General features: G+C 54.3%; 2 protein-coding genes across 2 annotated transcripts; both read right to left on the bottom strand.

Moving 5' to 3' along the window:
• Window positions 1-788: 788 nt before the first annotated feature.
• SPEF1 (sperm flagellar 1) lies at window positions 789-4,884 on the bottom strand. Its single transcript, XM_024239190.2, has 7 exons — window positions 4,484-4,884; window positions 2,951-3,062; window positions 2,483-2,639; window positions 2,239-2,278; window positions 2,034-2,094; window positions 1,705-1,828; window positions 789-1,603 (listed from the first exon to the last, which is right to left on the bottom strand). The coding sequence occupies exons 1-7, from the start codon at window positions 4,590-4,592 to the stop codon at window positions 1,496-1,498; spliced, it is 711 nt and encodes a 236-aa protein (XP_024094958.1). The 5' UTR covers window positions 4,593-4,884; the 3' UTR covers window positions 789-1,495.
• Window positions 4,885-7,140: 2,256 nt separating this feature from the next.
• CENPB (centromere protein B) lies at window positions 7,141-10,045 on the bottom strand. Its single transcript, XM_024239189.2, has one exon. The coding sequence runs from the start codon at window positions 9,785-9,787 to the stop codon at window positions 7,976-7,978; it is 1,812 nt and encodes a 603-aa protein (XP_024094957.2). The 5' UTR covers window positions 9,788-10,045; the 3' UTR covers window positions 7,141-7,975.
• Between the last annotated feature and the right edge of the window lie 5,263 nt (window positions 10,046-15,308).

Below are 15,308 nucleotides of genomic sequence, written 5' to 3'. Positions count from 1 at the left end.
TCTCCTTCTGTTGCCCAGGCTGGAGTGCAGTGGTGCGATCTTGGCTCACTGCAACCTCTGCCCCCCAGCTTCAAGCAATTCTCCTGCCTCAGCTTCCCAAGTAGCTGGGACTACAGGTGCCTGCCACCACGCCTGGCTAATTGTTTGTATTTTTAATAGAGATGGGTTTTCACCCTGTTGGCCAGGCTGGTCTTGAACTCCTGGCCTCAAGTAACCCACCTGCCTTGGCCTCCCAGAGTGCTGGGATTACAGGCCTGAGCCACCATGCCCAGCTGGATCTCAGGATTTACAAATGTTCCACATTACTGGTAGTCAAAAAACCATTAAAGTTAGGGTCATGCCATGGCTGTAGTGTGTTGGCCAGGGTTGGGAGTAAAGCCTGGCCTCAATCCATTGAAGTTGGGATTGTCTGTGGGCAGGGCTGGAGTCGTACAGAGGGCCGAGTTACGGGTCAGTCCTTACGTAGGGTTGAGGGTGAGTGCGTGGCCACATTTGGGAAGAATTTGAAGCCTGGTTTGGGGTTGGGTTTGGACAAGGTTGGAGAACACTGTGAGGGTGGGTTTGGCGGTCAATCTTAGGCCAGGGTTAGAAGTTAGGCTGTCATCCTGTGCAAAACCTGACCCCTGGTGATATCAAGCTGTGGCCACACAGGACCCAGCCACCCACAAGATGAGATCCACTCTGGGTCCAGAAAGCTCTTTCACTCAAGGCGGGGGTGGGGAGATGGAGAACAAGAAGAAACTCGCTTCCCTCAGAGATCTATGCAAAAAGAGAAGGCAGGCACAGGAAACAGAACACAACACTAACTTTAATGGGGCAGCCCTGAGCTGTATCCTTCAAACCTTCCCCCTCAGTACCCGGTGCGCGAGGAGGGAGGGGCGACTGCTACAGGCACATCGTCGATGTCCTCCCTACTCCTGGCGATCCCACTCCTCACCCCTTCTCGAGCTGCTGCGGTCTCCGTCGCCGAGGTGGGTCCCAGGTAAGCTCCCAGGAGGGGCAGGGGAGCCCCTCAGCGGCCCGGGACAGATTCCCCCATGGCTGAGGGCATGGGAAACTGGCCTGGATGGAGACGCCGCCGTCCTCGGAGCTGGGCGGGGACCTGATTCTGGGGGTGTGGACAGAGCCAAGGGACCGCCCCCCAAGGCCCAGCGCCGGGAGCTGCAAGGCCGGGCCCAAGGTGTTGGACACTGCTTTGGGGGGCAGGCTAGGTCTCTGCACGTGGCTTCTGGGCTCTGGAAAGCGGTCCATTCTCCTGACCCGGATTTCCGGAGTGGGAGGAGGCGGCTCAGTCCCGGGCCTCCGCTCCTAGAGTTCCTGTCCCATCTCCTCCCACGCTCACCCATCCCAAGGAAGGAGGGCACTCGGGCCTCAAGAGGCTCGTGAGAGCAGCAGGCTCCGCCCTCCCAATGGTCTGTCCATCGGTGGGTGGGTCCGGCGCGGCGTCGGGGCTCTGGCGGGTACCCGGGCGTCCCCGCGCGGCCCGGGCCGCGGCTCACCGCTGCTTACGCTCCGCCTGCTGGAGCCGCCGGGAGAGGTCTTCGATTCGCACATTCTTGAGCTGGAGCAGGTGCTCCAGGCGCCTTACCTTCATCTGCAGGACCTAAGCCGCACCGCGCAGGGGTCAAGCCTGGCGGCCTGCTCCCTCCTGCCCGGCCTCTGCTGGCCACGAGTCCCCACCCGCAGCCTTCCTAGACCCCTCACCTGCACAGTCTCTTGAGAGGCCAACAGCTCCTGCTCCTTTTCAGCGATCTGGAGGACGAAGCTTGGGTCGCCCTGCAACGCCTGGTTATATGCTGGAGGCCGAGGCGCCGGCGGCCGGTCCCAGCTGGGGTGGGAAGCAGCTTAGCGGAGGCTTGGACCTCGGGCCCTACACTCACCCTTTCAGTGCCCTCGACCAGGCCTTCCCTTCTCCCCCCCTAGCCCCTTTCCTGCCTCCCGACTGTCTCAGGCTCAGCGTACCGTGCCCCCCAACCCCAGCTGTGTGCAGAGATCACCAGCCTGGTGAAGTCGGGAACTTCCAGCTTCTTTACCTGAGCTGACCCCCTCCCTGGGGGTCCGGGGCACCTTCACCTCGGGCCTTCCGGGATAAACCTGAGACAAGGCAAGTGGAGGAATGACTGTGCTGGAGTCTCATTCTCCTGCTTCCCCCTCCCTACTTCCACTCTCACAAGCAACGGGAAGAAGGACAGAAGGAAAGCTCCAACCGGGAGGGAGAAATGGAAAAGGCCACCTTACCCACATCCATGTAGCCACTGCCATCCTGGGGAGCCAGCTCCTGAAAGAACCCCGGGGGTCCGCTGTAAGCCCGGGCTCAGTCATCCCCAAGGAGCCCCATGTCCCTTCCACGGCCCCCAGGCCAGGCTCTATTAGCCAAGCACCCCTCCCCCACACTTATCACCCAAGCTGGCTTTTCTGTGGTCTGGGGAGCGCCCCCCACCCAGCCCCCAGAGCAGTGGGAGAAGCTGGAGCGGAGTGGCACCTGTAAGGAGGCCGCGCCCTGCTTCCTGCGCCTCTGCCTCTCCTCCAGGCGCTGCCTCAGCGGGATGAGCACCAGCTCCACCACGCCTGGGGCGCACTCCGCGATCTTGCGCATCACGTCATCCGGTACTGAAAAGTTCAGCCTCTTCAGTACCTTCCTGAGGGGTAGACACAGGGATAGCAGATTGGGTCCTGGGGAAATGAAGCGAGGGGATGGGGGAGACGGAAGGGGGCATGGTGGTTGCTGTTCTGAGTGCACAGCCCTGGGGGAGTGAAAGCGCATCGCATCTGAGCTTCCTTGTGTGGGTGTCCCGAGGTTCCTTGCCTCCTTCCGAATAGAAGAGTCTCTTGATTTTGTAACCGGAGGGATTCTGTCTGCGTTGACCCTCCCCACCCTGCCACCGAAACAGTCTCAGCCTGGGCAACCAAGACCATAGGAGATGATGGGGCTGAACAGGTATTCTGCTACCTGTTCAGATGACCCCAGTTGCTGAGCTTCTGCTGGAGAGAGTTGGCAGGGACATAATTGTGCATCTCCACCATCTTGGGGAAGTAAAACTTGATGACCTCTGCAACCAGGACTGAGGGAGAGGGGAGCAGACATGGAAAGTGGGGGCATGGGTAAGGAAGGAGGAGGTGAGAGAAGGTGGGGGTGGGAGAATCAGGCATGGCAGAGTGATGGAACCCAATAGGAGGGGTGGAGATGCAGAAAGGGGAAGGATAAGGAGGGAGACAAAGACATTAAGATTAGTGATAGGTAGAGGAGACTAAGTCTCCAGCATACCTCAGAGGAGCTGCATCCCTTCCCCATTAATTTAGGAATGGGAATACTGAGTCTCTGATCCTCTAGTAGAGAATGAGTCAGCCAGCGCAGGGGCTCACACCTGTAATCCCAACACTTTGGGAGGCTGAGGCAGGCAGATCACCTGAGGCCAGGAGTTCGAGACCAGCCTGGCCAACATGGTGAAACCCCGTCTCTACTAAAAATACAAAAATTAGTCAGGCATGGTGGTGCATGTAAACCCAGCTACTTGGGTGGCTGAGGCAGAAGAATCGTTTGAACTCAGGAGGTGGAGGTTGCAGTGAGCTGAAATCATGCCACTGCACTCCAGCCTGGGCAACAAGAGTGAAACTCTGTCTCAAAAAAAAAAAAGAATGAGTCTCCAAGATAAGCTTTCAGGAGCCCAGATAATTCACATGGATGCATGACGCGCGCGCGCGCGCGCGCGCACACACACACACACACACACACACACACACACACACACACACACTCCAACACCAAAGTTCCAGGAGAGTAAAAGACTCACATAAGCAGAGACACATGTGATAAGATCCCCCTACACACAGATACATAGGGCAGAATGTGTAGACACAGAACAAACACATGCTAGACACACATAGGCACACATGTAGAACACACATAAACAGAAGCACAAAAAGCCGCATATGCACACAGCCTCCCCAAATATACAGATACAGAGATGCATAGAAGTACTTGACATGAAAAGATGACAGATATGTATTTCTGTCATTGAGATCCCAGGAGACATTCCTAGAAACACAAACACCTTCACAATCACAAAGAAACACACGCACACAAGACCCCCCCAAATACAAGACTAAACATATCAACACACATATGAACACACACATGCTCAGACTCCCACAAGACATAGAACACATAGCAATGAGTGAGCACATACAGAAATGCACAAATACATATGCAGACACATATCTTAATCATTAATGTCCCTGGAGGGAGTTAGAGGCACACACTCCCCCCACATGCACACAGGATAGAACATGTAGACATACATATATGGACACGCATCGTTCACACACAGATGCAAATAGAAAACAAGCACACACGTCTAAAATTTGAAGTCCCAGGAGGCAGATTCCTCCCCACTCCCATAAGCACACAAACACAAAGAGTTTGCGCAGAGACCCGTTACACACGAACATACAGGACAGAACATGAACACACAAGGGCACACACCTCCATCACTAAAGTCCCGGGAGAGGTTTCGCTTGGGCCGGGACAGAGGGATGTTGTCTACCCACAGGTACAGCTGGTGCAGCGCCTCCTCGTCCACGCTGCTCGCCATTGGCGTCCTCAAGGCCTGGCCGCCCCAGCGGTGCCGGGTCCAGCCCCGGCCTCACGACCCTTCAGGCGCTTCCTTTCTCGCCACTGCAGAAGCCCATAATTGCCTCTGCCTGCCTAATCCAGAGACTCACGTCCCAGCTGGGAGCGGCCATATTGTTTTCTGAAACCATGGAAACCATCCCCGACTCGCCTGTGAACAAAGACTTCTGGGAGTTGTAGTTTTATCCCCTCCCCGCTACCTCCTCTCAGGCCCGAGCTTTCAAAAGGCGGTTAGCTGCCCTTGTCTTCTTCCCAAGAAAGCATCACTTCTGTGCCCGCGCCACCTGGTGACCAGCCACTCATCCATTTTGGGACTAGCCAAAGCCAACCAGGACCCCAGAATTCCTGCATCTGCACCCCTAGGGTGGGGATTCCCCTTCTTGGCCCTTTAGCCCTTTAGTCCCAAATGAAGGGAGCACTCCAATGTTTGTCCCCTTTATTTGGGGGTGCATTGTTGATAATCTGCCACCCAAATGGATTGCGTGATACAACTGCTTCCTGCTTCGTCCCTCTCCAAAACTCTATGCTCATGGGGCCATTGCCACTCGCCCTTCCCAGCAGTGTTCTAGTGGGTATTTAATAGGTAACCCAGACTCCCAGGGAAACACCAGAGTTCAAGGCCAGTACCTTGGCAGGTCATTTAACTTCTTAACTCTATTTCCTCCTTTGTGAAATGATGATGGTTCTTATTTGTCCCAAACCCCTCATCACCCGTCAATGAGCTATTCCATAGATTAGAAATTCATTTCAGGCAAGGCGCAGTGGCTCACACCTGTAATCCCAGCACTTTGGGAGGCCGAGGCGGGCAGATCACCTGAGGTCAGGAGTTCGAGACCAGCCTGGCCAACATGGCGAAACCCCGTCTCTACTAAAAATACAAAAAAGTTAGCCATGCGTGCTGGTGGATGCCTGTAATCCCAGCCACTGAGGAGGGTGAGGCAAGAGAATCGCTTGAACCCAGGAGTCAAAGGTTGCAGTGAGCCAAGATCGCACTATTGCACTCCAGCCTAGGCGACAGAGCAGGACTCCGTCTCAAAAAAAAAAAAAAAAAAGAAAAGAAAAGAAAGAAATTCATTGCAGTACCCATAGGAGGGTTAGGAATATGGGTCCCTCCTTAGAGAAGAGGTACTTCTAGAGTCAGGATGAGAAGAGAGCTTGACTAATGGCACGGCCTTGGGCACCTGACCGGACCTCTGCCTGGTTTCTCATGGCTTTACCTACCTTATAGGGGCTTTGTGAGCATCTAAAGCATTTAGCACAGAGAAGGGGCCCTATTAGTATCAGCTGGTACTATCATTAATGACACAGTCTCAGTTCCAGCAAGAACTGTTCTTTTTCGCAGGAGACAAATGCAAGTAATTTGCCTTGGAACCTGCGGTGAGGCAGCTGGGTTAAACAGGAGCACCTGGGCAAGCAGGCAATGCTCCTCCTGCTCACTCGAGAGCAGGTGGGGCTTCCTTGTGGCCTTCTGGTCTCCAACTCCAGGGCTTGGATTTGGGGAGGGAAGGTGGTGGCAAGGGGTATCCCAACTACTTTTTGTTGTCACTTCAAAGCCCTCAAGGCCTGGAGGGGATTCCTGAATGCCAGAAGTGCAGGCCAAGAGTGGAAGTCACCCCCATTTCTTGTTTTAAAGTCATATATAATGGTCTTGATTTTCCACAAGGGGCCATAACCAGGGCAGGCCAGGGACAAGAGATGAACTGGATACTCCCCCATTAACATTCCCGGTGTTGGAGAGGAGAAACTTGGTGGTAAAGGCGGGCCGGGGATGGGAAGGAAACACAGAAGTGATGTGCCAGCCTCAGGTGAGGTGGGAAAACCGGTTTGGGGCCCAGAGCTGCCAGCCATGCTCAAGCCCAGGCCCTCCCCTGGCTGGAACCGCTGGGGCCTGAGGGCCTCAGTGAGGGAGGGGTAGGGAGGGAGGGGCTGGCTCTGAAAGGAAAAAGGGTAGGATCAGCAAAGGGACCTGACCTCACCTTTGTACTGGGGGCCCCCTGGAAGGCACTGCACAGGGAGTTACCAACCATCCTCTGCCTCTTGGGGGTTCAACCTGTTCCTAGCAATTTCACCTTCCTCCTGCCACTATGCCTAGAGGTGGCCACCAGGCTTGGATATGCCAATCACTGAAAGGCCTAAAGGGCTCCCTCTTAAGGCACCAAAGGTAAACCAAAGGGTGCCCTATATGCCCCTCCAAACTCCAATCTGGACTCCAGAAGCTGCCCCAACACTCCTTTCTTTCTGTCCTGACCCCACTCCTGCAAAGGCCTTCAAACCAGCCTCGGTAGGCCTAGTCCCCACGTGCATATTGATTTGCCCCCAGAGACTGATGGCTCCCTCCCTCCTGCCCCAGCCAAGTGACCCCAAGCTTGAGGTCTCCTCCTGCCCCTCTTCCGGTCAGGGCAACCCTCTCAATACTTGCCTTCATGTCCCACCAGAGCAAGGACCAAAGGGAGCCAGGACGAATATGTCCCCCAAGACAGACGCAAGCCCAGACCATGAAGGATGCACCCTTGGCTGTTAAAATGTTCACCCCCACAAAAGGGGAGTGGACAGATTTATTGAAATCAAACTGGGAAAGGAGCAGCTGGATGGCTGGACTCTGGGCCCAGCCCCAGGCCCCTCTGCCCAGGATGGGGCCCTGCCAGAGAGGGAGGAGAGGCATGGGGCCTGCAGCTGCCCACAAGGGAAGCGCCCTTTGTCACTCCCACGGTGGGGGGCCTCTTGGAAACCTCCAATCTGGAAAGAAAACCAAGGGCCAAAGTCACATGGACAGGGCCAGAGAAAGGGACTGGAGAGGTGGAAAGCAGGCAGAAGCAGGCTCAGGAGCCCGCGGTGAGTTAAACTGTGCTTCTCAAGGCGGCCTGGGGGTTGGGGGTGGGGGCTGCCAGCCTTGCAGGGGGCCTAGGCTGGACCTTCTTCTGGAGCCCTTCCCAGAATGGCTTTGGGGTCCCCCCCACCAAAGACCTGGTGTGGATGGCAGAGGGGAGAGGCACTCTCCGGCCGGGAACCTCCAGGGCCCATCCCTGGCTGCTGCTGTGGTTAGTCCACTGAGGGCACGGTGTGGTAGCACCGGACAGCTCCCCACCCGCCCCACCTGGTCCCCTGAGCCCAGGGCCAAATGGGGAGGAAAGAGGATTCTGAGAAAGAGGCAATAAGCAGGCAGTGAGGCTGACCTCAGCCCCAGGCCCGGCCGAGGTGACCGGGCCTGTTGCAAGACCAGGGGAAGCATTACTAAAGGATCTGGGGCTCTGCACTCTGGCTCCATGCACAGTGGGTGCCCAGAGAGTCCTCTGCCCTGGGGTGGTGCTGCCAATCTAGGTTGGGGGCACAGCTAGGTCCAGTGACTCAGCTTTGATGTCCAAGACCTCGAACTCCCGCCTGCCTGGCGTGGTTCTTCCTGGTCACATGTACCAGATCGTGTTCCAAGTGGAGGATGTGGCTCTGCACGCGGTCATCAATGGGGAAGGAGGTCAGGTACCTCTTGACCATGGCAAAGTAAGCCATGGCCTCCCCAAAGCTGGGCACAGGCACCTCATCACCATCCTCCTCATCATCATCGTCGTCTTCATCTTCATCATCCTCTTCCTCATCGTCCTCCTCTTCCTCACTGTCCGAATCAGAGTCCTCCCCACCTTCCAGGAAATGCAGAGTAGGGCACTGGGCCTCCTCCTGGGCACCATAACCCCCGAAGCTGCCACCGGCCTCCACTACTCCCTGGGCCCAGTCCTCAGCCTCCAAGCCCTCCGAGGAGCTCTCCTCATCTTCCTCCTCTTCTTCATCACTGTCATCAACATCACCCTCCTCCTCCACCTCTTCTTCCTCCCCCAATTCCTCTCCTTCCCCCCCTTCCTCCTCCTCCTCCTCTCCTTCCTCCTCCTCTTCCTCTCCTTCACCCTCTTCCTCCTCCTCTTCTTCTTCCTCCTCCTCCTCTTCCTCTTCCTCCCCCTCACTCTTGAGGGAAGTGGTGATGGTGGCATTAGGGCCACCCCCAAAGCCAGCCTCACGAAAGCAGGTGGCTATGTCTGAAGGCTCCACTGCCTGCCAGGCGGCAGCCACAAAGTGCAGGGCCTCCGTGAGACCCAGCTGCAGGCCTGAGCGATCCTGGCCCTCTAGCGCGGCCATGGCCTTGAGCAGCATGGCCTGGCGGTAGTGGCCCTTCACCTGCTGGACCACTCCCCTCTCCAGCGGATGCACGGTGCCCGGAGGGAAGAAGGCCAGCTGCACATGCCGCAGGCCCGAGGTGTCCAAGGACTGGGCAGCCAAGCGGCCGGCCAGCAGTAGGACCCGGCGAGACTCTGCAGCCATTCGGGTGTCCAGGGCCTTCAAGTACTTGGCCAGGGCCTGGGTGGTGACACCACCCTTGGAGTTGGCGGTGTAGTCACAGGGCAGGCCGGCTTGGCCTGCGCGGGGCTTGGCCGACTTGCCGGCCACCAGCGGGGGCAGCTTCTCGCTGCCGTCGGCATTGGCGCATAGCAAGACGCTCAGGCGCTGGGTGGCTTGACGTGGCCGTCCGTCGCCTCCGCACAGCCCCGCGGCCTGGTCGGGCAGGAAGTCGTACCATAGACTGGTCTCGGTGGCGCTGAACACGTCCTGCGAGGCGTAGCCCTCGGCCACCGACGGCGGCTGCTCCTCCCGAGCGCGCCAGCCAGTAGTGCTCCCGCCGCTGCCCTCCGAGGGCACCGCGGCCGGACTGGCAGGCGCCGCCGGGGTGCGGGGGGCAGCGTTTCGCGCGCGGGCGCGGGCCACGCCGCTGCAGGACACCACGCCGTGGCGCCGGCGGAAGCGGTCCAGCCAGCCGTTGGAGGCGGTGAAGTCGTCCATGCCCAGCTCCTCGGCTATGCGCAGCGCCTTCTCCTTGAGGATGATGCCCTTGACCGGCAGGCCGGCGGCGCGGATCTGCTGGAACCAGGCGATGAGCAAGCCCTCGAGCTTGTCGTAGGGAGACAGCTTGTTGGTCTTGCGGCAGGTGGAGGCCACCCCGTACTTGCGCTCCGACGCCAGGATGGCGCGCTTGTTCTTCAGGATCGTGCTCAGCGTGGACGGCGGGATGTTGAAGCGCCGCGCGATCTCGCCCTTGCGCAGGTCCGGATTCTCCTCCACCTCCTGGATGATCCGTGACTTCTCCCGGAACGTCAGCTGTCGCCGCTTGGGGCCCATCCCGGCGCGCCCCCCGCCCCGGGGCCCGGCGCCGCCGCCGCCGCCCCGGGGCGGGGGGCCCGGGCCCGTGGCGGGGGGCACCTGGCGGCCTCTCCCGCGCGCCCCGCCCGAGACAAAGCGGCTCGCGGGCGCGGCGGCGGGGCGACGACCCGGCCGGGCCGGGGGCACCTCCGGGGGCGCCGGCGGGCGCGTCGCCGGGCGGCGGGCGGCAAGCGACGGGCGCAGACGAGAGCGGGCGGCGCGGGCGCGGAAGGCAGGAAGTGCCGCGGCGCGGGGAGCTGAGAGCGCGGCGAGCGGGGCGGAGCGGGCGGAGCGGGATCTCGCGGGAAGCGCGGGGACGCCCGGCACCTCCTCCCCGCCCTCCGCGCCCACCCCCTTCCCGCCGCCAGGACATACCGCGGGGGGGCGCTGCGGCCTGCTGGACCTGCCCGTGCTGCGGCCTCCGGCGACCCGGCAGCAACGCGGGCGAGGACGCGGTGCATCGCTACTGCGCCCCGCGGACAGCGACTTGCTGCTCAAAAAGAATAAGAACCAGGGTTTTTGTTTATTTGTTTTTTTTAAATTAAGGTAAAAATAACGCACTTTTTTTTTTTTTTTTTTTTTTTTTTGCGGAAACGGAAAAATTCAAGAAGTTGAAAAACGCTTTTCACATCACCTGGAGAGATGCACAGGTAACATTTTGATACATTTCCTTCCAGTCTTTTCTCTAGATGCATGTAGTTTTCTCTTTTAAAATTTATTATATAAAACTGGCATCAGACTGTATAGACTGTATATCTGGCATCTCCTGCTGTTTCACCTGGCACCAAGTAGTGAGAATTTTGCCATATCGGTAAGTATCATTGCCAACACGCTTTTTAATGATTGTGTAGCATTCCAGCTATGAACGAACACTAGTGTATGTAACCTATTGTTACACACTTAAGTGATTTTTAAAATCAGCATTACAGTTGTAAATCTATTTGATGGTGCTAATGACATTTTTAAAGTTCTAGTAATCCCACAACCCATAGATAAACACTCATAACATCTTGGTGTGTCACTTTCTGGGCTTTTCCATGCATATAGCCATAAATGTATGTGTTTGCATTTACAGAAATAACATCATGTATATACCTAAGTGTGAATCCCTGAAGCCTCGCTCTCCTGCAGCAAGACATTAAAATGCCAAGCTCTTAAAACAATGAATGTATAGCTGTGTTTTTAAAAATCTCTTAGGGCAGCATTAAGGGGAACTCCAGCATTAGCAGAGGGGAAGGCTGTGACCCAGGGGGATAGGCTGAGGACCTGGGGCTGGATGAAGCTGTGGGTGAGTGTAGACAAAGAAGAAAAGAGGACCAAGGACAGTGCCCTGGGTCCTCCAAGGTTAAGAGCTCAAGAAAGAGGCCAGGTGCAGTGGCTCACGTCTGTAATCCCAGCACTTTAGGAGGCCGAAGCAGGTGGGACCACCTGAGATCAAGAGTTCAAGACTAGCCTGGCCAATATAGTGAAACTCCATCTCTACTAAAAATACAAAAAATTAGCCAAGTGTGGTGGCACTCACCTGGAGTCCCAGCTATTTGGGAGGCTGAGGCAGGAGAATCGCTTGAGCCTGGGAGGCAGAGGTTGCAGTGAGCCAAGATCATGCCACTGCACTCCAGCCTGGGCAAAAGAGTGAGACTCCATCTCAAAAAAAAAAAAGAAAGAAAGAACCAAATAGAGACTCTTGAAGGGGAGGAGCCCCTGAAGCAGGAGAAAAACCAGGCTACTGTGGCATTCTGGAAGCCAAAGGAAGAAAGTGTAACTTACTGCTGTTTTAGTGCAAATTTTTGTTTTCATATGTTTCTTGGCCATTTGAATCCTGTGAATTTTCTAGTCATATCCTTTGACCATGTGTTTGTCTTTTTCTTGACTTTTATTAGGAGCTCTTTACATGCTCTGAAGAAAAGATCTTGTTAAGTATGTTGCAAATGTTTTCTCTCAGTCTGCCACTTGTCTAACTTAGCTTAGAGAATCTTTTGGATATGAGAAGTTTTTAATCTTCAACCTGTCAATTTTTTCCTTATTGCTTCGGGGTTTTGTGTCTTACTTAGAGAGGCCTTCCCTATCCCTGAGATATAAAAGATATTCTTTTAATCTCAAGGTCCAAAAGAACACGTGGGAGACTTTTCCAGAGCACTGCTTGGCCCAAGAGGAGTGTGTGGTCACTGGGCAAAAATGAATCTAAGATTACCTGGATGAGAACTCCTTGCCATCCATCTTTTCTTTCTTTCCTCTCTTTCATCCCTTTCCTTCTTTCTTTCCTTCCTTCATTCCTTCCTTCCCTTCTTTCTCTCTTTCCCTTTCTTTTCCTTCCTTTCCTTCCTTCTTTCCTTCCTTCATTTCTCTTCCTTTCCTTTCCTTTCCTATGACCCCTCCTTGGTGCCATACAAAGGGCATTTGCACAATCACTTCTAGGACAGAAAAGCCACGCCCATCATATGCTGATATCATAGCCATTTCCAGATACCTCATCTACCCTTTGCCTGTAGCAGTGCACGGGGCCCATTTCCAATCCCTCTCAAGTGACCATTTACCCCAGTAATCCATCTGAGGCCCTGGGCTCCCCCACCTCTTTCTGTAAGTCCCAGCTTTCTGCTTTTAGGACTGTTTGGGAAATCCATAACTCACCTTCTCTTCTTTTGGTCCAGCCTGCCCAAAGTTGTCCTTCAGGCCCCTCAGCAAGCTTTCCATTCTCCTTTTGTTTATTTGAGACAGGTTCTAGCTCTGTCACCCAGGACGGAGTACAGTTGCACGATCATAGTTCATTGCAGCCTCAGTCTCCTTAGTAGCTAGGACTACAGGCATGAGGCACCATGCCTGGCTAATTTTTAATTTTTTTTTTTTTTTTGAGACGGAATCTCACTCTGTTGCCCAGGCTGGGAGTGCAGTGGTGCGATCTCAGCTCACTGCAACCTCCTCCTCCCTGGTTCAAGCGATTCTCCTGCTTCAGCCTCCTAAGTAGCTGGGATCACAGGCGTACACCACCACACCTGGCTTAGTTTTGTATTTTTAGTACAGACAGGTTTTCACCATGTTGGCCAGGCTAGTCTCAAACTCCTGACCTCAAGTGATCTGCCTACCTTGGCCTCCCAAAGTGCTGGGATTACAGCCGTGAGCCACCTCACCCGTCCAAAAAATAATAATAAATAATAAAAATAAAGAAAACAACATTGGGCGCGGTGGCTCATGCCTGTAATCCCAGCACTTTGGGAGGCCGAGGCGGGCGGATTATGAGGTCAGGAGATCGAGACCATCCTGGCTAACAAGGTGAAACCCCATCTCTATTAAAAATACAAAAAATTAGCCAGGCATGATGGCAGGCGCCTGTAGTCCGAGCTACTCAGGAGGCTAAGGCAGGAGGGTGGCATGAACCCGGGAGGTGGAGCTTGCAATGAGCGGAGATCACGCCACTGCACTCCAGCCTGGGCGACAGAGCAAGACTCCGTCTCAAAAAAAAAAAAAATTAGCTAGGCATAGTGGCTTGAGCCTGTAGTCCTAGCTCCTAGGGAGGCTGGGGTGGGCGGGAGGATCACCTGAGCCCAGGAGCATGAGGCTGCAATGAACTATGATTGCACCACTGCATTACAGCTTGGGTAACAAACTTTGTTTTGAAAGAAAGGAAGAAAAAGAAAGAAAGAAGGAAAGAAGGAAGGAAAGGAAAGGCAGAGATTGCAGTGAGCCAAGATTACGGCACTGTATTCTAACCTGGGTGACAGAGTGAGACTCCGTCTCAAAAAAAAAAAAAAAAGTTTTATTAAGATATATTTCAAAAAGCATACAATTCACCCATTTAAATTGTACAGTTCACAGATATGCTCAACTGTCACCACAGTCCATTTTGGAATTTTTTTTTTTTTTTTTTGAGACCAAGTCTCACTCTGTTGCCCAGGCTGGAGTGCAGTGGCTCGATCTCGGCTCACTTCAACTTCAACCTCCGCCTCCCAGGTTCAAGAAACTCTGTCTCAAAAAAAAAAAAAAAAAAAAGATTTGCTTAAAAGTTAACATCTCGGGCTGGGCACGGTGGCTCACGCCTGTAATCCCAGCATTTTGGGAGGCCAAGGCGGGCGGATCACGAGGTCAGGAGATCGAGACCATCCTGGCTAACACGGTGAAACCCTGTCTCTACTAAAAATACAAAAAAATTAGCCGGGTGTGGTGGTGAGTGCCTGTAATCCCAGCTACTTGGGAGGCTGAGGCAGGAGAATTGCTTGAACCCGAGAGGTGGAGGTTGCAGTGAGCTGAAATCATGTCACTGCACTCCAGCCTGGGTGACAGAGCAAGACTCTGTCTCAAAAAATAATAATAATGATAATCAAAAAACTTATACCTGTTCTTTGAAAAATGTTTTAAAATACAGAACATTTTGAAGATAAAAACATTTAATCAACTTTATTTCCACCACTCAAAGAATATCCTTGTAGAATGTTTTCACATGCATATTGTGTGGTTTTTTAAATTTTATTTTATGTTTTTTGAGACAGAGTCTAGCTCTGTCGCCCAGGCTGGAGGGCAGTGGCGCAATCTCAGCTCACTACAAGCTCTGCCTCCCAGGTTCATGCCAATCTCCTGCTTCAGCCTCCCGAGTAGCTGGGACTACAGGCGCCCGCCACCACGCCTGGCTGATTTTTTTGTATTTTTTTAGCAGAGACAGGGTTTCACCATGTTAGCCACGATGGTCTCAATCTCCTGACCTCGTGATCCGCCAGCCTCGGTCTCCCAAAGTGCTGGGATTACAGGCGTGAGCCACCGCGCCCGGCCATGCATATTGTGTTTAATGTGACTACACTTGGCATAGTATTTTGTAGCCCATATTGTGAACATCTTTTCATGTCAATAAATAGCTACATCAGTGAATTTCACACTTTTTTTTTTTTTTTTTTTTGAGACAGGGTCTCGCTCTGTCACCCAACCTGGAGTGCAGTGGCTCAATTACTGCTCACTGCTTCACTGCTACCTCAGCCTCCCAGGCTAAAGTAATTTTCCCACCTCAGCCTTCAGGGTAGCTGGGACTACAGGCACCCACCACCATGGTGGGCTAATTTTGGGGTTTTTTTTTTTTTTTTTTTTTTTTTGCTTTTTTTGAGATAGAGTTTCACTCTTGTCACCCAGGCTAGAGTGCAATGGCGCAATTTCAGCTCACTGCAACCTCTGCCTCATGGGTTCAGTCAGTTCTCCTGCTCAGCCTCCCAAGTAGCTAGGATTATAGGTGCCAACCACTACACCTGGCTAATTTTTGTATTTTTAGTAGAGACAGGGTTTCACCATATTGGCCAGGCTGGTCTGGAACTCCTGACCTCAGGTGATCCACCTGCCTGGGCCTCCCAAAGTGCTGGGATTACAGGCGTGAGCCACCACACCCGGCCTAATTTTTGTATTTTTTGTAGAGACAGAGTTTCACCATTTTGCCCAGGCTGGTCTCGAACTCCTGAGCTCAAGCGATTCTTCCTCCTTAGCCTCCCAAAGTGCTGGGATTATAGGCATGAGCCACCACCTACACTTC

The sequence above is a fragment of the Pongo abelii genome, chromosome 21, assembly GCF_028885655.2.
Source record: "Pongo abelii isolate AG06213 chromosome 21, NHGRI_mPonAbe1-v2.0_pri, whole genome shotgun sequence".
NCBI classification, from domain to species: Eukaryota; Metazoa; Chordata; class Mammalia; order Primates; family Hominidae; genus Pongo; species Pongo abelii.
This window is presented reverse-complemented; position numbering and strand designations above follow the sequence as displayed.

Bases quoted from the DNA above. Each gene is read 5' to 3' on its own strand.
- SPEF1 (XM_024239190.2), bottom strand. From the start codon at position 4,592: ATGGCGAGCAGCGTGGACGAGGAGGCGCTGCACCAGCTGTACCTGTGG. The intron at 3,063-4,483 runs GTGTGTGCCCTT...CCTCTCCCTCAG, and splicing joins CCGGGACTTTAGTGATGGAG to TCCTGGTTGCAGAGGTCATC. The intron at 2,640-2,950 runs GTAGCAGAATAC...TCTACCCCTCAG, and splicing joins AACTGGGGTCATCTGAACAG to GAAGGTACTGAAGAGGCTGA.
- CENPB (XM_024239189.2), bottom strand. From the start codon at position 9,787: ATGGGCCCCAAGCGGCGACAGCTGACGTTCCGGGAGAAGTCACGGATC.